The sequence below is a fragment of the Anoplophora glabripennis genome, unplaced genomic scaffold (genome assembly GCF_000390285.2).
Source record: "Anoplophora glabripennis isolate ALB-LARVAE unplaced genomic scaffold, Agla_2.0 scaffold4, whole genome shotgun sequence".
NCBI classification, from domain to species: domain Eukaryota; kingdom Metazoa; phylum Arthropoda; class Insecta; order Coleoptera; family Cerambycidae; genus Anoplophora; species Anoplophora glabripennis.
This window is the reverse complement of record NW_019416568.1, coordinates 3161647-3186156: the sequence shown is the minus strand read 5'-3', so window position 1 is coordinate 3186156 and position 24510 is coordinate 3161647. Positions and strand designations below refer to the sequence as shown.

The window sequence follows — 24510 nt, the reverse complement described above, 5'->3', positions numbered from 1 at the left end:
TGGTTTGGTCTTCAAGTGAGGAGAAAAACTCTTAAGTAGCATGGAAAACTTTATTCTACTAATTTCGCTGGTAACACGAGACACAACCGAGCAGGAACAAGGCTTCAAGACTTCTGGTTCGTGCCTCGAAATGTTTTCGGTTTTATCCTTGTCCCCAGGTACCTATTTTTATTACCCTATCCTAATTAACACTTATCCGGGTCATTGCCTACTCGGTTTGTGCTTATGTACAATATATAAACAACAACTAATATATGTTTACAGCCTACTTATTCTAATCTCATTCGCTAAATACATTTATTTGGGATAATCTCGGATAATTCAAAGTATAATTTGTATGGCTCGTAAATTCCCAGAAAGCAAAATATATTTATTGGGGCAGGTACTAAATGTAATTATAGCGTACTGCTACACTTTTTTTCTGGATTATGAGTAACAAGGGAGTTATTTTACTTCCTCAGGCTAATGGCCCACCCTGTATGTATTTTTATGAAGATTGATATGTTGAAACTTGAAAGCACTATTTGTCATTATTATTTTCAAATTTCAGTCCATTTTCTCTAGTGTTTTTTTAGACACTTTTTAGTAGGTAGATATTATGTTTAACAAGATTTTATACCGATTAAATAAAAGTGAATAAAAATATTCGATTATCTTCAACGATTTTCCCGTCTCTAACATTATACCTCTAACAGCATAGACTAAAAATAGCATTGTCCTTCCAAGGAACATTCTTCAGCTCGCTTTGTATTGTTCTGTTTTTTGCGCGACTGCGGCAATGTCATACGCGGTGATTTCTCATTTCGTGAGACAGTTCTGTTCACAGGACGCTACGTTTACGTTATTGTAGACTCTCGTCCACGTCCTCGCTAGCTAACAATAAAGGCCCACTTCCCAACAAGGCGAATTAATAGAAACTCTTACTGGAAGATTGCGCAAAGTGGGTTGAAAATGTGCATTAGGACCTTGGCGAGGGTACACAGAAACACAATAGCGTGTCAAAAATGAGGCGTAGGTATTCCTCATTTCAGAATATTGAGTATTTAAAAAAATATTCAAATATATTCTGGATATTTTGACATTTTTGAAATGGAAAAGTGTATTGAGAACAGGGGCGCCATTTTCAACATTTTTTCCATACAATTTTCTAAAAAAATGAAAAAGGGTACCTAATTCTTTAGAAATAGAACATGTAGACTTTTTAAGTTATGAGAAGACATCCACAAATCTTCTCAAACTGGCCATCGTTTCGCTTGGTAATAAAAAAAAATCCCTGTATGGAATCACGCGACACAGAAACCATTCCGTATTTCAACGGAATCAAAAAGCGAGCTCAACGCCGATACAGGTGTGGTGCATGTTTAGAATATCTGATGGAGATTATAAAACGGTAGGCGTAGCGCGAAATTGGAACGAAAAATCTCACATGTTCAAACGCTGCATCAGATACACGAAACACGTGACCCTGTCACCAATTAGACAATTCCTTTATCTAAATTGTTACTCCGATACCTTGATAATTAATATAGGAATATGTAAATAACGTTTTATGATAGGCCGGCGAAAAAAGAAAAAGTGTTCAAGCACTGTAAAAAAAATGTAAATTGGGTAATGTTTCAGCCGAGTTACCTAATCAGATTGAATGGATTATGTCCTAGAACGTTACTCTACTCGACTTCGCTCGTACAATTCCGCGTTATTACTGCACATTAATGACAATAATGACCCAATTCTCCACTGAGGTTTTTAAGAACATTGCTGCCTTATTTATCCTTATGAAATTACAGACAGATATATTCCAACACTGACAAGGGACATGATTTTTGACAATTTGAATTACATGATTACATGCTCTCTTGGAGGAGGTGATCTACACCTTTTCTTTGACTTCCCAATGATAGATTATATTTATCTTTGTAAATTTTATGTTCGTAACAAGCATTTCAAGCACCATCTTCAATTGTGGATCCGATGATGACACTTGTATCGCTGTTGTCGCTTCGTCCACCCTTCCTAACAATTTTGGAACAGATTTTGTGGAATGGTATCCAGATTTCAAATCTCTCATTTCATCCAATTTAACTCTGACTGTAACAGTTGTCGAGGAAGAAGAAAATACCGAAAAGAAGACATTTTGATCACATGGAAGCTTTAAAGACAACACTTGCTCCTAAATTGATAATAAGGGTGTAATAATAATCAAGAATGATGTCTTATGCTTCTTTATATTCTTTGAATACATCGAAATCGTTTGCTTTGAATACTGACTCTTATATTAATTGAACTAGAGTTACATTGTACAAATCTGAGCACCCATGTACTATACGATAGCATAAATACATAATAGAGATCTGTCAGTAAAAATTCTTCATTGAAATATAAAATTGAAGCAATTACTAAAATTCAAACAAAACGCGTCATAGAACAACGGAATTTAGACATAACATCTATGTTACTGGCATGCCTTGAAACAGCTTTATTCTAGTATACACAATTCGAACAAATCACCTAATTTCACCCACTTATTAACAAAATTAGGTACCGTAAATGCCCCCATTGTTACTATTTCTTCGGCCACGATTTAGACCGCACGGTTTGCGTTCAAAAATGTCGCAGACCGTAACGCCTCGCATTGCAAAACGTCTTTGAAAATACTTTCAGAACTACATGGTTAGCCAAATTATCAAGTAGACATTCGTTTCTTTCTTTTGTATTATTTCCCGAGGATACAGTGAAATGGTTATTTATGTAACTGTTCCAAATACTGGAGCCCCTGTTTGCACATTCGACACATGCTTGGATGTGGTAACGTTAAAAGCAAATAAATTTTACTAATTTTTTAACTGCTCCATTGCGGTTGCCAATACAAATAGATCTTTATAATATCCTTATAGGGAAATGTACCCGACTGAACAATTTCCTGACACGTTTATGCCACAGGAAGTATTAATCATAATTTGTTCTTTAATAAAGTGATGCGGACTAGTGTAAATGTCAAAGTCATTAAGCATATCCATTTTACCACAAAACATTTTGTAGCAAGTATTTTTATGGCCTATGTGACAGTCCTCTTTGCAAATGTGTCTAGATCAGTGGCACTTATAATGCAATCTATGCGAGTATCATGAGTCACTGAAGTAGGCGATATATTAGCCAAGAGTACCTTTAATGATGAAAGACACACATCTTTAAATTAACGTCAGAAATTTGTTCGATGTGAAAGGATCCCAACACTCCACTTTCATTTAATAAGAAGTGTTAGCAGTTAATACTGATGCCCTAAATACGTGGTATGCTCAGAAAATAACCGAACATTTTGAATAATGGACATATTTAGTGATATATACGGTTGGTAGCATTGCGTTGCGCTAACCTCATATGCGACCACATGTTCTTGGATTTTTGATATCTCATTTAGTTTTCCTGATATCGTTATTTGAGTGCAACGTGTTCAAGTGTTAGTGACGATTTGTGAGATGTGCCATTTTCAGGAATAACGATGCAATGTAAAACTTGGGGAAAACTTTCACGGAGACATTTCAACTTTTGAAACAAGCTTGCAGAGATGATGCTGTTGGTCGTACGCAATGTTACGAATGGTCGTCAGCCAATTCAAGATGATCTTCGACTAGGAAGGCCTTCAGCTGATTACTCCTACGTTAAGAACCGCCATGGGAATTGCGGAAGAGGTTGCAGTAAAATTTGCTCCTCGAACAATAGAAAGAAAATCGTGTAGACGTTTGTCCTTGAACAACCCAATGACGATGAAACATTCATTCAACGGATCATAACAGGAGACGAAAGATAGGTTTACGCCTACAACATTGAAACAAAAGTTCAATCATCAACAGATTGGCAAAAAAACACCGCTTCGAAAAGTGTGTAAATATTCTTTGAAGGAGACAATGACCAATAATGTATTAAATTTATAACAAAGTTTAAAAAAAATAAAATTCGATTATTTTCTGATCAGAACTCGTATAGTCACTAAATTATACCTGCCGAATAGACGGTACAATTTCTTATGTAAGATTCAATCAATAATCAATTATTGTATACATATAGTAGGCAAGTCATGATGATGTGCAAGAAAAAACAAACTCATATTTTTTAGAACAATTGTATGAATAACACAAAATCACCTTAAACTATATAATACACAGTTTTTTATATTTCGGTTGCTAAACAACATTTTGAAAAATATTAAATTATACATAATCACCCAATCGAATAATGCTAAAATTGGTGCATTTATCATTATGTTAGCTAGTATTCTTACACAACCAACTAGTGTATTACATTACGATGAAAGTAAGTGCTCTAATCGCTTACAGGCTTATTTGAACTTATGCTATAACCAATTCGACATTTTCTGCTAATTTATGTCTAAGCAAACATTTGGGAAAATACCACAACACAACCATGTTTAAACTTACCTCAAATGTTTATTATTATTATTATTATTATTATATTCTTTTTATTATGTATTACATATTCATTAAAAACGATTATTAAATGCAAAAACTATTATTATTATTATAAGTTCATTTTTTGAGTTGTTTCCTTTCAATGTTTTTTTGTTGCTGCTTTTGGCAGAAGCTCGGATGACCAATCACGGTTATTGGAAGTTAGATTTTAATAGAGAATCTTTTTTCAAGTTAAGTACCCAGATTAGTTGTTCCGTCTTATTAACTTCTTTACCTAACGCCGAAAAAAAATTAATAATGGTGAACGCTCAATTTCAGAAAGGTATTTTCCAGTTTACGTAACGCTTGTGCGAAAAAAATATATAATTTACAAAATCAAGAATGTCACGAACCTAGAGGAATAGCTATAGTTCATTCTTTCACCATTATTATATCGGAAAGGTCAGCGAATATAATTTTAAATATAAAAGGCCTGATTTATTCAACATTTAACAAATCAAAAACCTATTAGACATTAAACATAACAACCGCTTAAGATTTTGATAAGGTTTTTTATGGTAATTGTTCTGAATTTAATTATTTGCTGCAATTATACCCTTCCTAAGTAGAAATTAATTTAAATCAATTGTTCAATAGGTCTAGCACCTCGCAACTCAAAGACAAATAATAAATGTAATTTTTAAATATACAGAGTGTTCTATAAGCTCTATGAGAAACTTTGACAGATGGTAGGTGGGTTAATTCAAACATTTTTTTTATATGAACATTGGTCCGCTTCGTTATTGTTTAGAAGCTACAAGCATTTTAAAAAATATAATTTCATATTTCAATCAAAGTAGCATGATAAATGATGGTTGCTATAACATTAATTATTATGTATTTCAATCTGTCAAAGTTTGTAAAATACCCTGTATACAAATTGCAATGTTAATTTGGCTTTTAGGGAAAGGTTTTAAGACATTTTGTTGTCATTTAGCTGAAACAATATAGGTTATGCAACCAGACTGAGAAAACAATTATGCTATTAAGTACAAAAACAGTTTGGCAACTCTGTAAAGACCAATTCAAAGAAATACGTTTTTTTTTATTCAAAATGACTGATAAATGATCAAAACTGACACACAGTAAGTTACAGATTTTTAAATGGTCCTTCAGCCATCACAACGTTTGTCTTATCATCAAAACTCTGAGACCACCGTCACATTTTTAAATTCAAAGGAATTTCGTTCTGCCTCTTAGCTAATATTCTCAATGCAACTGCGTGTACCAGCAACGTGAGTTTGTTTTTTTTTCGTGCGCGGAGCAGTGAACGGGCCATGCCGGTTGCCGACGTCGTCGTGGTCCACTTGGCTCACCCGTTGGTACGGCGACCTTGGGACTCCACGTTGCAATTATGGTTCTAATCGTACGCTCGGGCATACCACTTAGAAATACCCAAGAAAGCAAATCGTTGCGCCTTAACAGATGCTAATCAAATTACAAAATGGGAATTCATGACAACCAAAAAAGTTGCCAAGTGAAAATTAAAAGGGTCCGCGCTTGTAACGGCTTTATCTTTTCGTACGTGATTTTTAAAAGAACATTTTTCGTAATAAAACTTGAGTGACGAATTAATCTAAATTTGTAAAAAAATCTAGAAACTATTTAAATAGGTACATGAATATATTTAATAATTATTATTTAAATTGTGTTGGTTAAATCCAGAAGCTATAAGATTTTGATTTTTAAATATATACCGCCATTACATATTTTCATAACAAATAATTTAAAATATTTCTAGATATCACTCTGGCATTAAAACATTTTGATTCTTAATACTTAATAAATACAATAGGTAACCAATTTATCTTGATGTTCTTTAAAATAAATGAATGGATTATATTATCAATCTGTCAAACACAATTTATTTAGATTTGTATTCTTTGTGCATTATTACAAATATTTTTGATTAAAACTCTGTCAACGTTTTATATCCATTAATCTTCATAGATTATTATCAATGAATAAACTATCCATTCACTTATTATTGTTATAATTAATGAAAGAGCACCTTGACCTAATAAATTTGTCAATAACCGTCGAATCCGTAATCGTTGACAAAAATCATTCTATTTAAACAATCAATACTTGGGGTGTGATTGACAACGAAACAGGTGGTCCATAATTCTCCTTTTACTGCCATTTATTTCATTGATATTAAGATATCTGTAAAAATTGGTTAGGTTAGGTTTATATTCAATTTTTTCCAAGAATTTGTACCTAGGTATGGATCACTCATACTCAAACGTTTTTAAAAAAGATTTCTACCGACTTATTCCAAATTTGCACTGCACTCTAACCTTCTCCTAGCCCGTTAAGGAGCGCCCAGACGCGTACTATTTACCAACCCCCAAAGAGAAAGGCACAAGGCTGTCCACGATTAAAATTACGACACGAAATAATAGCTCTCACACCGACCTGCGTCACAGAAAGTCACTTATTGTGACCTTTTCTCTGAAGGTAACGGGAAAATATCCACCGATCACCGCGATCCGAAAAAATTTACGTAGTCACAAAAATCTGCTCTTTGGATGATACCCTTCTATTTTATAGTTAGCAGGAGCTGGTGAAGTTTAAATATTGTTTATCACATACACATTTCTTTCTATTTTTACCACAATCAGAATATGAAACGCCTAGTAAATTGGGACTAGTAGGTACATTACATACTGAAAAGGTCAACGTCCACTTACCTAATCCGTATAAACAGAGTAACAGGGTCTACAATTTACAGAATATAAACTATATCACTTTCTACGTTCCACTTATTAATAATTAGATTTAATGTGGTTTATTGATTATTATCGTTAATCTACGAATTCGTATTCAGGCTAAGCAAGAGTTGTCTGCATTTCTATACAACATTTAATACCAATAATAATTCGTGACAGAAATATTTATATTAGTCGCATGCCGAAAAAAACTAACAATTGTTTAGTTTCGCAAAACCGGGAAACTTTAATGTATAATTTATTTTCATTGAAATCATTGACATTATCCTTAACTATATTATCGAGGCTGGTACCAGAACTAATAAAATTACTTTTTCTTTCAGATGTACGGGAGACCTTTGCTGTTCCTTCTGACCTTAACTACGCTGGGAGTAACGGCAGAACAAAGGAAACTTCACAGACTAGTCGGCGGTCACCTCAGAATCATAAATCCTGATCCAGAAGATTCGGAACTAATGAGACTAGAAGCGAGTGGGTCGCGTGAAAAAAAGCAGAAATCCGACCAAGACGAGAAAAAGACATTAGCGCAACAAGTAGCCGACGGCAAGTACGGACTAATACAAAAGGAACTGTTCGGTAAGCCTCAGAAAAGACCTGGAGTTTTGAGTTACGACGACAATTCCGAAGTACCGAATGACAACAAAGAGAACCTTGGAGGACTGCACAAAAACGAAATCTGGTTGGCGGAAAATCACCTCCTCGTTATAAAAGGCGGCATATACCCGCCACACGAGGAAAAACCAACCAACGCCGTTACTCACTGGCCTCCGATTGATGACTTTAAGGCGCCGCTGCATCAGGTGAAGATTCCGAAGCATCCCAAAGTCCCGCCGCCCTTTCCGGTCCAATTCACGGACGACGGTCCCCTCCAGATCCTTGGCACAAACTCTTCGAGAACGATTAATGAATCAATCGCATCGACGGGCTACGCCTTACCGCCCCCCGACGGTTACCAAGACTCAAATGCGTCGCACTCCCTTGACCATTCCAATCCGGCCAACGCTACTCCCTGGCAAGCTCCGGTGCCAATACCTATCTACCCTTCGGGGGAATACCCGCAGGGGGCGCCGTTCCCCCCTTTTCCTTTGAACGGTACTTTGCCCCCATATTTCGCCTCTTTACCCCCAGGCGCCGCGATCCTCCCCCCGCCAGGCAACCAAAGCGACCTGTACGACGAGGACGACCCTTCAATCTACTATCCTCCGCCCTACAGCTTCTACTACCCAAAAGATAACTCTTCCGCGGTGCAACCGGGTCCTCTGGTGCCCGGTATAATTTTACCACCTCCTCCCAACTTTTTTGGACCGCTAGAGGAAATTACCACCACTACCGCATCGAAAACACCTCAACGACAAAGAAAGCCAACTACAGAAGAGAATCCCCAGATACATCCGACCACTACACCTTTGCCATCTACGGAAAAGACTATAACCAAGAAGCCTTTCAAAGTGTATCCAGTTCACAATGTCTATCAATCTAATGAAGTTAGTTCTACGTACACAACTACTAAAGAACCCACTGTAGTGTCAGTTTTACCAGTGCGTCAACCAAACAGGACTTATCCAAGAACAGGAAAACCGCAAACTCAAAGAAAGAGGCCACAAGTCACCATTTTACAGCCTGTAAGAGGAAATACTTCGCCTCCAACTTACCATGAAAATGAAATTTCAGATAAACCTTTTGTGAGCTATGGTCCACCAAGGGCAACAAAGAAATCCTCAGTCACCACAACTCAAGTGCCTCTCAAGTATTTTACGACTGTAAATGAAATAGAAACAAATTCCGTTACCCAACCCGCCATAAAATTACACATTGAATCAGAAAAAAGTACTGAAAAACCCATCCAATTCTACTTCTATGAAGAGGAATTTGACCCAAACAGCCAAACAACACAACAAACACCAGTAAAGCAGAGTACGTACGTCCCCAACGATTATTATGTTCCTGTAAAACCAACAACCACAGTTCGGCAGAGGAAACCTCAGTTCATATATGTAAATGCACAACCGTACAACACTCAAAAACCAAAATTCCGCTACATTCCACAACCAGTCAAAACAGATACCTTTAGCATTCATATCGCTAAATTACAGAACCAAATTAATCAATACTACACAACATCAAGACCGACGTACAAACCCGTTCATTCTCCAAAACCAGTATACCAATTCAGTTTTCAAGCAGCAAATTATCAACAACAGAATCGCTTTAAACCATCCCCACCAGATCTGAATCAAGAGGATCAGTTCAGACCTATTCCAAAATACAGTGTTCAAATTCAACAAGCTATAGAAATTATTCCTACTGAACCACCGAGGTACCAACAAACCCCACCTCCGGTTTATTATCAACACACATACCAACAGACTTCAGAAAGGCCAGGGCGCTATTATACCACCAATAGACCAAATTATGCATATGAAACCATTACACAAAATACAAGATATCAAAACGTTGCCACTCCAAAACCTATATCTCAATATTCTTTTGAGGTAACTCCTAATCCTATTTACCAAGGCTTTTACACTAAACCAGACGAAGGTTTCTTTGATGATAACACAAAAAAATACTTCACAATGTTTGGAAGGAAACTACCAAGTAGTACAAGCCCATTGCCTAGTGTTGAACAAACAACAGTTAAACCTAACTATATTTATTCAAATCAACAGCAGCAACAACAAGCTTCACCGCAGTACCATGAGAAACCGATATCTTTGGAAAGTGACACACTGGTAAACTACGTACATCCCCGACCAACGACAAATCCTGACGCAGAGCTGATTCCAGTAAATCACCCCCAAACCTACCCAAATGTAGTTAAATACCCTGTCAATCCTGCACAGTATGTCCAACCTCAAAAGCTGCCACACAGAGAAGAAAACCCAGAGATTATAAAAGCAATTCCAATAGAGGTACCCTCGGATGACGGTCGAGAAGGCTCTTTCATATCCTATCAACTCCCTGGCGATAGGGGAGCCCATTTTTATTTCCTCACCCCTCAATTGACGCAGAGGAGGGATCAAGGCTCAAGTTATTATTACTCTCAGCCAAATGCTAGTCGGATAAGGAGAAATGAAGCTCGAAATGAAGAGAAAGACAAAGAAAGATGAAAACTGCTGTGATATATTTTGGGACATTAATTTTGGAGTGTGACTTTATTAGTGCCTATTTTTAATTGGTCTGTGATCACGTGTTTACTGACTTAAAAATCTTGTGCAACACTGATAGCCCAACGTCAATAAGATACAGAATAAATGTATTTAAGACTGTGTCAATTTCTGCGAAGAACGGCATTACAACAGACACTTTAACTTCACAGGATGTATGTTTTCTTAAGAAAATTGAATTAAAAGAAATAGTAGGAATACAAACATATGTGAACATAATGAACAATGTCTAACAATTAATATTTTTGTATTAATTGTATTTAGAATTGATTATCAGTGAGAAAGTGACAAAGTGTAATTGCCAAATTATAAAACTATTGTAATTCAATAAATATATGCAATAGACACAAATCTAAAAAAAGTCAAAAAACACAAAATATACCCATATTTGTGTTTTGAACATAAACCAAATAATTAAAAGTAGCTACATATTAAAATAATATGTCACTACTTTTTCTAATTCACATGTACATTTTTAGCTTTTAAATTGTGAGCAACTATTTATGAACTATCACTTTCTAACTGAAAATGAAAATGTGCAATTCAAGACAATTAATTATACTATTTATAAAAAAATTTAGTTTTAAGTTGTGCTGATATTATTTAATTAGATAGCTCTGCGAATATCTAATTGTTATTGCAGCCTTAGGAAAAATTATATTTTCATAATTTTTAATAAGACTGTTGAATAAATAGAATAAAAATTTTTTTATAACACATTATAGTTTAATTGACAGGACCAGTGTAATTATCACCAAATAAAAAAAATTATGAAAACTCAATAGAACTGAAAGGAATATTTTGTCAGAAGTATGTAAATAAAATTAGAGTTTTTGGTTTGTTTTATTTCTTCATAGTATAATGCAACAGGTATTAATTTGAGTTTTATTAGCCTAATCGAGATAAATTTATTTATATGAAAAAGTACGACAATTGTAACTCTTTCTAGAAACATTTCGGTGAGAAAAATGATAAAATGATGTTAGTAGAATACCAATTAAAGCACAAAATATATATTATGGTTTGTTTAATATTCACTAGAAAAAAAAGTTTGGAATATTTTCATTTAATATTAGCAATTGGAAAAAATTCTCGTTTCAAAGTACAAATAAATAAAAATTATAAATTTTTAATATTTGTTTAAAATGTATGTAAATATTTCTTTCGGGTAATATTTGATGATAAATGTCAGTATACAGACATCCAAATAGCTAAAATCGTTCCTCGGTTGTCTCACCTACGATATACCGATGAGAACAAATAAATGTTTTATGTCTCATGATTTTCCTGATGATCTTAGCTGTTTACTTGATATTGTGGGTGGAATTCAATGCTAGACTGGGTATTTTGCCCACAGTGTAGTTATTTCCCACAAAACATTAGTTAAAAATACGATATATAATTTCATAATTTGAAAAATGTTATCAGTCATCTATTTTAAACATTTTTCTATGTCAAGTTATAGCGACCGATTACGATAATGATCTAATTGTAATATATTTCGCTAATGCCAATTTTTCAGTCTACCTGTATTTCCTAGTTTGCAAAAATTCGAAGTGGGAAATTTATTGCTCAAAAAAATTAACAATTTATTACGCATTTAGTAAATTATCACTAGTAACAAATGAGAAATACTTTTTTACAGTAAGGGTAGAGTTTTTACAGGAGATGTCATTTGCAAAGCATACATATATTTTTTTTCCAATTTAAAGATTTTCTCAAAATGAATCAGGATAATTAATAGTGAAATCAAGGCATATAGCAAGTCATAATTTTTTTATTTATGAATATGTTACTTGCATTTTTTCAATTTTGTACATTCAAAAATGTAGATAATAGATTTTCACTTGTAATATATTTTTTGTTAACTATTTCAAATGTACGGTCTTTAGGAAACCAAATAATACAGATAACCCACATAACAAGATACGGGTAGTACTTAGGGTTACCAGATCTATTTCATGACAGACCCGGAGACATTAAAATTCTATATTGTGTTACATTTAACTATTGCCTAGATCAGGAAAACACAATGTTTTCAAAGAAATCGATGTCTAAAAGAAAAAAGGTTCAGGAAATCTAGGAGGCATAAAATGTTTTTAAAGAAATCACGATTTTTCCCCAACAAACCCGGAGAAATGACACATTAACCTGGAACCCAAAGATGTACCATCAAAACCCGAAAACTCTGGATCAAACCCGAAGATCTGGCAACCCTAGTAATACTACAACAAATATCATGTTCATATTTCCTGTAGATATATCTCTTGCAGAATATAACATAGCCTTTCTATTTGTTAATTATTTTTTTTATTGGAATGCATAGGAATTGTTTAGTTTTTCATTGTAATAGAATCAAAGTTTTAATTTTCTACTCTCTAAATACAAAATAAATAATGTACTTGTGCATTCTATAGTACACAAAGTTATTTTACCTTTTAAAAGATCGCTATCTTGTAAGAAATTCCTCATTAAAAAAAAACGTTTTATAATGATTCCGTCCAATGGATAATCTAAAGTGCATCAACAACATTATCTACTCTATCGATTGTAATAGAGTTTGAAAAAAAATTACTTAGCTTGAAGTGCAGCATGCTAATTTTAAAATTAATGTGCCGTAATATGCAACAATTTCTCGAATGTAATAGAGTTAAAGGTCATTTATTGTTTATTTATTTATAATTATGATATTCAACTTTTATATTTCTATTATTTATTATAATTATTAGAAAAATTCTGTTTGATTTGCAATAAATATTTTTATAGATACCATTTCTTTTATTTTTCATATCTACACATCAATGCAAAAAGCAATGTTTCTGATTCCGCTTGTAATCTGATTTCACCAATACTTATTTGAATATTCCTATCGGTGTGAAATATTTGCTTGTCTTTTCGGGTTACTTCAGGTAAAACATTTTAATTTCATATTGGATTTCTTAAAATATTCAATTGAAAATAGGTCAACTTGTGTAACCAAAATCATTATAAAAAAAAATGTGTAATTAAGAATAAAAATGTACGACGTGTCCAGAAGAATACGTGTCGGTGCATTTCTTTAATTACGTTCCTTTGTCAAAAGAGGAGGGCCCCTAAGGCCGGTTTTTGGCCTAATTTATTTTTGGCTGAAAAAATCTGAATTTTTTTTAGTACCTACTAGCAATACTGAATCGTTTCCACCCTAAACGGACCAACCCCCTCACCCTCCTTCCCCGTCCAACCTGTTAAATGCCGGGGAAACCATAGCTTATTAGAGGAATCGTTAAAGAGCTTAGAGATGCGAAAGACATTCAGTTCCTATGAAGCTTACATATGGAGTTTTTTGGGTCACTAATCAGGAATGTGGTCTCAGAATCACGAAATTCAAAATAGCGGATCCAATATGGCGGATAAGAAAAATTGAAATGTCTTCAAAATGCGTATATTTTTTTGTAATGGGGTTTTTTGGGTCTATGATTATGAATCTGGACTATAAATCACGAAATTCAAAATGGCGGATTCAATATGGCGGACAAAAAAATTAAAATGTCTTTAAAATGCATGAATTTTTGAGTGGTGGAGTTTTTTGGGTCTCTGATTACGAATCTGAAGGCAGAATTACGAAATTCAAAATGACTTATTCCATATGGCGGACAAAAAAATTTAAAAAGACTTCATAATCCTCAAATATTTGTTTATAGAAACTTTCTTGGATCACTGATTACAATTTTGAATTCAGAATCATGAAATTCAAAGTGGCTAATCAAATTTGCACAAACATGTATGTATAATTATTGATTTTTTGTTTTTCGTTTTATTCAATGCAAATGTGTGTCATCTCATTTAAGGGGGTGGAGGGGAAATGGAGGGTGAGGGGCTTGGTCTGTTTACGGTGGAAACGATTCACTATTGCTAGTAGGTACTAAACAAAGTTTTTTCAGCCTAAAACCTTAGAGGCCCTCCTCCTTTATATAGTGTAGGAAAGTACCGATGGTCTATCAGAAGTTACGTGAGAGCGATAAAGTAAGCCATAGAAATCCATGTGATACACAAGGATGGCTATAATGAAGGCGTCTAATTAGTCAACGCCCATTTTGCCCTTCCACAAATAAGAAGTGGATCTTATTTGTGGAAGGGTGAAATGGGCGGTGACTATGAGACGCCTTCATTATAGCCATCCTTCTCTATCACATAGATTTCTATGGCTTACTTTATCGCTCTCACGTAACTTCAGATAGACCATCAGTACTTTCCTACCCTGTATATCATTTTACTGTACATTACTATATAGTGTTTTATTTAAAATTCCACAGTTTGATATCTCGAAAGTCGAAAGTGGTATCTACGTCCTTTAAAATATATTATGTACTGCACATAAATAATTTTAATTTTGAGTAGAAATAACTTTATTTTCAATACAGTATCGATGGCACTACGAAACAAAAATTTTTCAATGACAAGAATTTTGAAAAGTAGCCCATGTGAAAAACCATTTAATTCTAAATGACTATTGTAACATAAATAACTTCTAAAAAATTACTGGTTTTCCAAATAATTGAAAGTGAAAATATGTAGAACAGAAAAAAAAATACTTTTGTACTTTCATGTCAAAATGTCACAGAATCCAATGCTTTTCAAAAATTGATTTAGGTATTAAAAAACGTGCTCAGAATCCAATTGCTTTTCCTGCGGGCTATTTTTCAAAGTACCGGTCATTGAATTTCTTTCAATTGTGGCACCATCTATATTTTTATGAAAAATAATGTAGATGTACTCAGAATTGAAATAATTTATTATACATTACACATTTTTCACAAAACAGATATCTTTTTTCCCCACCGTGACGCTGGGGAAAATTTAAGCGGTTATATTTTCCAAATGAACCATGGGACACACACCATTTTTTAGGGGATGATGTCTGTACTCACAAAAAGAACTTCCATGAAGAAAATTTTTTGGGAAAGATTAGCGAAATACCTAAACCTTTTTATATTATTTCGCACTCAATAGAGTTCCCCATAAAATATTAGACATTTAGGAATGATCACTACTAAAATGAACACAAAACAAGGTACTCACCTGTGTTGAGTTCCTGCTCCGCGCTCTCGTCCTTCAGAGGCTCGTCGAACAAGTGAAGGTAAACCTCGATGGCACATTTGGCTGCTTTGAAATAAAACGGGTGACCCCTCAAAACGTCCTCTAATCGAAGGAGTCCTACGTACGATCGAAGAGTCATTTTCCTCATACAGTACGTATGAAAGTCAAATTGGTCTTCTATTATTTCCGAGAAGTGCTAAAACAAATTAAGCGAATTTAAGAACGGGTGATAAAATATACATTTTAAGTCTCATCACGAAAATACATTTAAATACTCACCCTATCTACCTCGTAGCACTTCTTCAAAGCGTCCCCATATTTACCAAGTCTCTGGTATGCCAAGGCACATTCCGTTTGGAACCACATACACTGCATCTCGTTTAGGTTTTCCATGGGCGACACGCCTTCCCTAGTAAACTTGCCGCACGTTTCCTCCGCTTCTTTAACATAATTCGCTCGGAGCATATATTTGGCACACTTAGAATTTATGTACCTGTCGGCTGTGTCTAAGGCCTGCGCTTCGTCCAGCCACTTGTATGCTTCCTGCGGATCGTCCGCATGCTAGAAAAATAATTAAAAAATTAACTCTTATCTGTCAATCTGGCAAGACATTGACAATCACCAATTTCGGCATATAATCAACAAAATAATAATAATAATAATAATAATAATAATAATAATAATAATAATAATAATAATAATAATAATAATGTTGATTATTGGTGTCATATTTCAAGAAATATTTTTCTAATTGTATAGGATATTCGAGTTAATCGCAATCATTTTCAATAAAAACCAATCACTGAATTGTTATACAGTTTATTAAGATTTGTTGCACGAGATATAGAGGTGAAGAGAGTCAGTCTAATTGTTGATATTGCCCGCAGTTTTAAGAGAAGTAAGACGGTCAATGGATGGAGGGCAGTGTAGTCAAAAACCGCAATGATCTAAGAAAGCAAACCTCAAAAAGAGGCAATTTGTTACTTACACTATTATAATACGGTAATAGAAGTAATAAATGTAATGAGGGTGTCGATCGCAATGCCTGGATCCTGACGGCCTACAAACGTCAAAATGTGTGGACAAGCGTCAACCCTTACTTTAACTTATGTAATAGTCAGCTTATAAAACCAATGCTGTTCCTGCGACTAGTACAGTACAGTACATAATAAATTTGCCCAACTAATACCCTAGTACTGAAAACAAAGGTTTCATTTTGCCTAACTTTGATAACACATAAAAAATCATAAAGTTTCTTATCATAACACATCCATGTAACTTCTGTATTTGTACATTTTGTAACTGTCGCACAGTGGGAAATATTGGAAAAAATTCGAGCCATGTGTCAAAACTAATCAAATAGTACTGATTTTTTTTTATTCTTTCCTAATTTACCCGTATTATAAAGTTCCGGTGAGGTAATTGGAATATATGCCTAGAATGTTTTCAAAATGGCCGAGTAATCTCTAGCCTCAAACTCGATCATACAAAGTTTGACACATTCGGTATCTAAAAATTAAAAAAAAAGGAAAATTATGTCCTAAAGGCTGCCAAAAAAAAATCATAAACATATATTCCTAAATCATGAATCTAGACCCAAAACATAACCTCAAATCTATAAATCTTAACCTAAAACAAACATACTCAATTTTTTCTAAACCTGTGAGTATAAATCCACAAAAATAGTAAATTTGAGATTATGTTTTGGATTCATGATTTAGGAATATGTTTAATGTTTATGACTTTTTATTTGTTTGGCAGCCTTAAGTACATAATTTTCCTTTTTTGTTTCATTTTTAGATACCGAATATGTCAAACTTCGTATGATTGAGTTTGAGGCTAGAGATTACACGGATTATTTGAAAAAATTCTAGACATATATTCCAATTACCTCAACGGAACTTTATAGTACATGTAATTTCGAAAAGAATAAAAAAAAATCAGTACTATTTGATTAGTTTTGACGCGTAGCTCGAATTTTTTCCAATATTTCCCACTGTGCGTCGCCTAATTGTTAATTTTTAGTAACAGTCAAACAAATTAAATTACTTCTAGGTACAAAAAAAAGTAATAAACTTGATAATACATTGGTTCTGAAAATTCTTTTATTAACTACTTGAGTTTCAAATTAAAACCAAATATCGACATCAATAATAGTCGTGGACACATTTATCGTAGAATTTGTTCTGGTCCAATGAATTTCTTGGATTATAATAAAAAATCAAACATCAAGGACAGGTAGATTATTACAAGTTTACGAATTGGCAAATATAGATATGTTAATGTTTTAATCATTGAAAAAAAAAATTGAAGTTTTAAACATTTGTATGTATATACATAAGTGTAGGTACATACAAAACAAATATTTTCGATAATTGTTATGCATGTACATATACATACAATATTTTTTAATACGATTTTCAATTATCCCTAGCATCGTCTCATCCCATGAGGAACGAATAATTAAATTACTACCATACTAACATCCATATTCTTAGCGAATCGTTATAAACAATTTTGTATTTTCAAATTTAAGTAGGTCATCTCTCATTTAAAATTCATACTACTCATTACTCTGAATAACAAATATACATAGTCATTATAAACATGTTGTAGTTTGCTCCCAATCATCATAAGGTTCTAAAAATAGCATTTTGTTGGTTATAAAATATTTTATAGGAAACTGTTATAATTTCACAATTGAATCGGTGAACATAAAACTTTATTAATACAAAATCTTATCTAAATTAAAAAAACATAATATTTGTATTATTAAAACATTAAATGTATTTCAAAACCACAAGGATTAGAGATAATTCATCTCTATCTCACATCAATCATGCAAAGATGTGCAATAAGTTCATATTTACATAGGCAAAATTTTGACAGTGCTATAGAACATGATTCTCCTTTTTCACACTTTTTTACTACTTCCCGGTATGAATGCAAAATTATATGAATCCTATCAAACCAAGTTCACACCCGTCAAATAATTACTTACCTTATAAATTCTTCCTTTAGTTACAAAAAGTTCTATCAACGTCGGTGTATGCTCGATAGCGGCGTTTATGTAATTTAAAGCTTTTTCCGTTTGATTTAGGTAGTCGAAGTGTTGCGCCAAATAATAATACACCCATAATAAAGCACTTGCTGGTTCCTTTGGTCCGTTATTCACTTCCGCCTCACTATATTTACCTATTTTCTTTAAAGCTTCGACATATTGCATCAGTAATGTCTCTATCAGTTCCACTTTGCTCTTGTCAGTATACAAACTTCGTAAATCTACAAACAGTGGGGGAACACCTTTTGACAAAGCTTTCCTCATATATTTGTCGACCAATCTTTTAAATTGTTCACCAGCAGCATAATTCAAGGGCAGTCTTCTAGGCGGCATTGCTCTTGGAAATATTTCTGCATATTTTAAATAGAACTCCACTATATCATCTGGGTTACTAAGTTGTCTGGCTTCTATTAATTTTTTATAATATATAGTATTTTCAGGATTTCTTTGTATTAATTGTTCATAATATTCAGCAGCCTTATCGAAACGGTTTAATTTTAAATTTAAATCGCCTAAGTTTTCTTTTAACGTTAACTTATCTACAATTTGGTCTTGTGATGCCTCTAAGTGTTTTAGTGCCTCTTTTAAGTCTCCTGACTCTTGTATCACAAGATTTTGATATAAAAGTAATTCACTGTGTTCATAGTCATAATTATTTCCTTTCTAGAATAAGAAAAAAAAAACATTATTTAAGTTGTATGTTCTTTATAAAACAATCATCTTACTTGTTGTTGATCCAAAAAAGTTTCTAATATGTTTAAAGCATTTTTGTATTCTTCTAACAAATGGAAAGACATGGCATAACCAATCCAGGAAGCCCTCTGTGTAGGTCGAAGCATGAGTAACTGATACCTCGTATCCTAAAAGAAACACGCAATAAATTCATACTAGTATTCATTAAAAGGTGTACTGACCCTATAACCCTCCAAATCACGCATCTGGATTTGTAGTAAAGATAAATCCCTAAGAATTTGTATGTTGTCCTTCTCCCATTTAAGCGCATTTCGGTAACACTTAATTGCTTCATCATATTTCTTATCCGATCTTTGTAAAAGGCCATAGACATGCCAACAGACATGTGAACGTAAGTCATTTCTTAAACCTCTTCGAACATATTCATATGCTTCTTCTTTTCTTCCCAGGCAATTTAGGGTCAACCCTTTCATAGCCAGTGTTTCTAAACTCATGTACAATTAGATTTTAACAATTAAAAATGTAAATAAACTAACCTCCATGTTCCGTAAATTTTGGATTTGAAAGAATTTGTTTCGCAAACTTCAACCCATTTTTATATTGCTTTTGTTCATAACACCTCTGAAAGAAGATTCATTTTAGCATTTAGTACAAAGCAAAAAAGCCTTACATATTTGCATTACCCTCAATTTAATATGTATATAAATAGAATATGTCAATCTGGATATAAAATTAAAATTAAAACCAATTGCAAATGTAATACAAGCACTTTGAAACTGCAGGAACTATGCTAAAAAATAGATGATCTAATAGCAAAATGACTCGGTTAAATTTACAAATAATGCTATTATTTTGTTAACCCGTCGATTTGTTAGGCTATTTAATGACATAAATACTAACCAAAATTCTTTTAAATAAGGCATTTTCTTTTGGTGGTAACGGGTTACTAGAGGGCATTTTAAATTTGCACTAAAACTTGTGAACTTTTTAAACCCGGTGAAATTAAATAATTTTTGTGGAGAATCAAAACCTCGTGGCCACAAACCTCTCCAATGTCGATCGTGGTCACGTGACTAATGTCGAAAGACAATGCCGGTCTTAGAGATACCTGCAATTTCAACTTTTCGAAATTTTGAAAATGTACTCATAATGTCCGGTATAATACGCGCAATAACCTGATTAAAAATTATATTTCAAATACTAAAACACTGAATGTTAATTTAAATGATATTTTACAAGGAGTATGATCATTTCACGAAGCGTTATTACATGGCAATCAAATTATAACTTAGATGTTAGGGTGTTGGAGATATATAATAAAAACATTAAAAATAGGCGTAAATTTTTATAAACCCCTTACAACTTTTTCAGTTAGATTCATTTATTAATTAATTCTATTAATTGTATAGTGTGGACCAATTTTCAATTTCGAGACTTGTAGAGGGTTAGTATTATTTAACAAAATGAGAAAATAGGCATACTTAAACTACTTCCCGATATCTCGATTTCTTTGAGAGTTACAGAGCGTTTTTCAGTTTTGATCGTTTTCTATGATAACCTACAATTTTTTTCAGAAAATATTTCATGTTTGTAAGTAGGTAGGTATTGTAGTTTTTTTTTTGTTTGTTTAAAATCCAGTGGGGTACACGTTGTTTTCCTATAACAACTAATTTTCCAGTTAATCTGTTAAGTGTGGTTGTGCATTTCTTCATCCAACACATCAAATGCGTCTAGGCATACTTCATTGTATCAAGAAACAGTTCCAATTTATTATATTACATAAGGTTGTGGTGAAAAATGTAAATAAAAATGCCTATCTTAAATAGAAAATAGTTTTGACTCTAAAATTATCGAAAAAGGTTGCTTGTAAATTTGTACAATATTTTTTTCATAATCATCCGATGAATACTAAGAGAATATTTTATAAATATGCACAACCCCTTCCGAGATCTTAAGAGCTAGTCTATTTTATTTTTTATTTTGCAAATTTTATTCGAAATTCGTTTATGAAAACTCTATAGATTTACAAATCATCCCCTAAAATAGGTGTGAGTCCACGCTTTATTATCAAAATACGGTAATTTTAATTTTTGTGAGCCATCACTGCTGTATTGCAAGGGCGTCTAAAAAGAGGCCAGTATTGAAAAACACAGAATCTTTTAAACAAATCAAGATATCAAAACGAGGCCTTCAATATCGAGTGAGGTAAGGATAATAACCGAAAATACAACAAAAGTTTATCAGGAGACATTTCAATATTCATATCACACCCATTCCCAGTAAAAGCTTATGCAATCTAGTTTCTGGAAAGATAAGCAGTGAATTACAATTTTTTATTAAAACAGATTTTATCGTAAATAAATAACAGTCTATCACTTTACTCATAGGTTAAATACATTTGCAACAAAAATATAGTATCGTCAATTTCCAACTCAACTAAATTCAATTTCTTCATCGTTTTTTCTACACTTTCTAGGATTTGTCGTTCCGGTGGAGTAATCATTTCTTCGATCTAAAACAAATTGCATATAAAAATACAAACATTTATGCGAATTTCGCTCGTTATATTACATCTGCTAGCTGGTTTTCTGAAGCCCCTTGTGCTCTCATGCCCATTGCTATAGTGTCCACCCTTTGCTTCTTATCAATGATTCTCTTATTTATTTCCCTTTCGTAATTCCTCCTAGTCATTATATTAAATAAAGTCTTGTAACATAGATCTAGTATCATTCGTACCACCTGTTCCAGCTTAATGTAGAACAACATAAATGACTTACTAGGTCCATTACCTACGGATGCTTTCCTCAGTTCTTGGATTTCTAAAAAGTTTTCTTCAAGTAACTGATAGGATAGTCGTTTAGCTTCTTTTGCGGGAATCATAGCAAGCTTTTGAATTTGATCTGGTTCTATGTATTTCTTCAATTTCACAAGCCTGAAGATTCTGGCTGCCTTCGAATCGAATTTTTCTAAAACACACTGCTCGGTCACCTCCCAAGCAAATTGAGTAAAAGCTTCCTTAAGGAAAATTTGAAACGAACCACCACTAGCTTCCCCTGATTTTCTGATTAACTTACTACTATCTTGTTCTAGAACAAAATGAATATTTCTACTATTAAATGCGTATAGGATACCATACTATGTACCAACCTATAACATTAACATACTGGTCAAAAAACGCATTCAGTTGTGGAAAGGTATTTTGTTTCTTAAGTAAATCTTTAATCTCTAGTATTGGCACTGGATTTGAAATATCCGCCCATGGTTGCGTCCTTATGTACATTCGCTGTAACAACAATTTGACTAACTCCCCAGCATTTTCATCAAATTTTCTTGTAAAAGCGGTTACAATAATTTTATCTCTCATATCTTGGTGGAACCTATCAAAATTTACCGTCCAGTAGATATTTTTATCTGTATAATTGTATGGCTGACCTGTCTTCGCATTAACGATCTGTTTTATATCTATCTCAGGTATTAAATGCAACTCCTTATCTTTGATAACTAAATTTGGGACTGGTTTGTCTTCTTCACTGTAAGGCATTCTCACCAAATATTTTGCAGTAACTAATGATACAAATTTGTCTTTTAACTGTCCCAATGTAACTGTATTTTCTACGCTTTTTGAGAGACGTTGATCAACTTTTAAAATTATTTCTGATGCTGTCCAATAACTTCGCTGCAATATTTCTTCTATTATCATTTCAGATTCATCACCAAACTTCTTTTTAATTAAATTAATATATTTGGGATAACGTAACATTAACAATACATTCTCAGCATTTATAGTGTAATTCGCTATATTCTCATTTCTGTTTGGAGAGAAAGTCACTAAACGATATTTGATCAGCACACACAGTGATTCTTTTACCTGCAATGTAATTCAAAAATAAATAAGTTACTTTTATTACGGGGTTATGTTATGGACACCCACCTTTGATAGGGGAAATTTTGTACTTTTAACAATGTATAATATAGGACTGGTGCCGTACTGAAACAAGTACATGCCAACTTTTTCTATAATAGGTCCAAAACGTTCACATAATATAAGAGACAGTACTTTTCCCAACTGAGCAGACATATTCTGAAAAATGAATGCCTGAATAACTTCCTAATAAAATAATAATAAATTGTGTTATGATATTTTATGTTTAGGTTAATTTCAACCAACATAACCTAGTTTATTCTGCAGAACGAAGTTGATAATACAGATTTTCTTTTTCCTATAATAGCTCGCAATTGTCTCTATGAGATGTCAGTGCAATTCATAAACAACAAATAGTGTATAGTGGTCCATAAATAATAAAAATATTTTCAGTGATTCAGAAACTATACCACACTATACCAATGACATTTAAATACAAAATTGAAAATAATGTTATCTCGATCCTAGGAATTTAAACAATATCTTGACTTATTGTGATAATGTTAAACATTCTCATGGATCTGGAACATATATAAGGCAATATTTTTCTCTGACGAAATTAAATAATAACTAACCAATATGTATATTTTTCGTGTGGGAGCGTATAAAATTGTCGATATATGCATGCAATTGCATCTTTTATTTCTTTCTTTACGAGTGTCGGTGACGATGATGAATGTCATTCCTGCAGATGCTTCGCCTGCCTAATAATCTGGTGGGCATATATAAATATTTATCATTCTAAACCCCCTCGTTCTTTTAACGACAAACACATAAGTCAATCAATTATGTTTAATTACTATTGTGTCATCTATTTTCCATAAAACTAATTATTTTATAAGTAATTTTTGCATTTTCTGCGACAAATACTTGATCAATGAAATATTTTGTTCGTGTATACGCTCGGTGAAGACTGTTTGATCATATACCATATAACTGAAGGAAACATTGCTACAGAGATAAATCCAAAAGCACTCGTTTTTGCTGACTGTTTTATTTTTTTCCAAGATGTTAGAAATTGGAGAGACTATCATTTACGACATTCTGAATGACAAAATATTTACATGATTCCCTCAACCTCAACAATTTTTAGCAATTTGAAATGAATAGGGTATATACAGGGTGATATCTAGGTGTGAGAAAAAGAGAATTTTAATAAAAAAATTTCGTAAAGAATAAATTGTATATGTAATGTCATATCTTAACTGTCACAAAGCATTGCTTTTTATCTACCGGTAGAGAGCAACCTACTAGGTACTAGAACTAGACCATAGGTATCATGAAAACAAGACTAGCGTCACATTAGGTTAAATACATTTAAATGAATGATATTACGGAACATTTTCTTATGAAGTTTTTTGTTTAAAATCAAATTTTGTCTTCCGGGTGTGAA

At 33.1% G+C, this 24510-nt stretch overlaps 3 protein-coding genes across 3 annotated transcripts in view; 1 reads left to right on the top strand and 2 right to left on the bottom strand.

Moving 5' to 3' along the window:
• The window catches only part of LOC108917433 (extensin-2), a 30122-nt gene extending 19042 nt beyond the window's left edge, over positions 1-11080 (top strand). The window contains exon 2 of the mRNA XM_018724023.2: positions 7522-11080. Coding sequence (XP_018579539.1) covers positions 7522-10308 — 2787 coding nt within the window. The 3' untranslated portion in view covers positions 10309-11080. The remainder of the gene's footprint in view (positions 1-7521) is intronic.
• Positions 1-20254, bottom strand: part of LOC108917434 (N-alpha-acetyltransferase 16, NatA auxiliary subunit) — a 94138-nt gene extending 73884 nt beyond the window's left edge. Inside the window, exons 1-7 of the mRNA XM_018724024.1 lie at positions 20096-20254; positions 19732-19816; positions 19417-19679; positions 19228-19362; positions 18443-19165; positions 15721-16002; positions 15424-15637 (exon numbers count right to left, since the gene is read on the bottom strand). Of these exons, the coding sequence (XP_018579540.1) occupies positions 15424-15637; positions 15721-16002; positions 18443-19165; positions 19228-19362; positions 19417-19679; positions 19732-19816; positions 20096-20152 (1759 nt within the window). The 5' untranslated portion in view covers positions 20153-20254. The remainder of the gene's footprint in view (positions 1-15423; positions 15638-15720; positions 16003-18442; positions 19166-19227; positions 19363-19416; positions 19680-19731; positions 19817-20095) is intronic.
• A 1260-nt stretch (positions 20255-21514) lies between these two features.
• On the bottom strand, positions 21515-23342 carry LOC108917384 (DNA-directed RNA polymerase III subunit RPC3). The gene is made up of 4 exons (XM_018723942.1): positions 23127-23342; positions 22343-23063; positions 21767-22281; positions 21515-21707 (listed from the first exon to the last, which is right to left on the bottom strand). Exons 1-4 carry the CDS (start codon positions 23271-23273, stop codon positions 21573-21575), a joined length of 1518 nt encoding a protein of 505 aa, XP_018579458.1. The 5' UTR covers positions 23274-23342; the 3' UTR covers positions 21515-21572.
• Positions 23343-24510: the final 1168 nt, after the last annotated feature.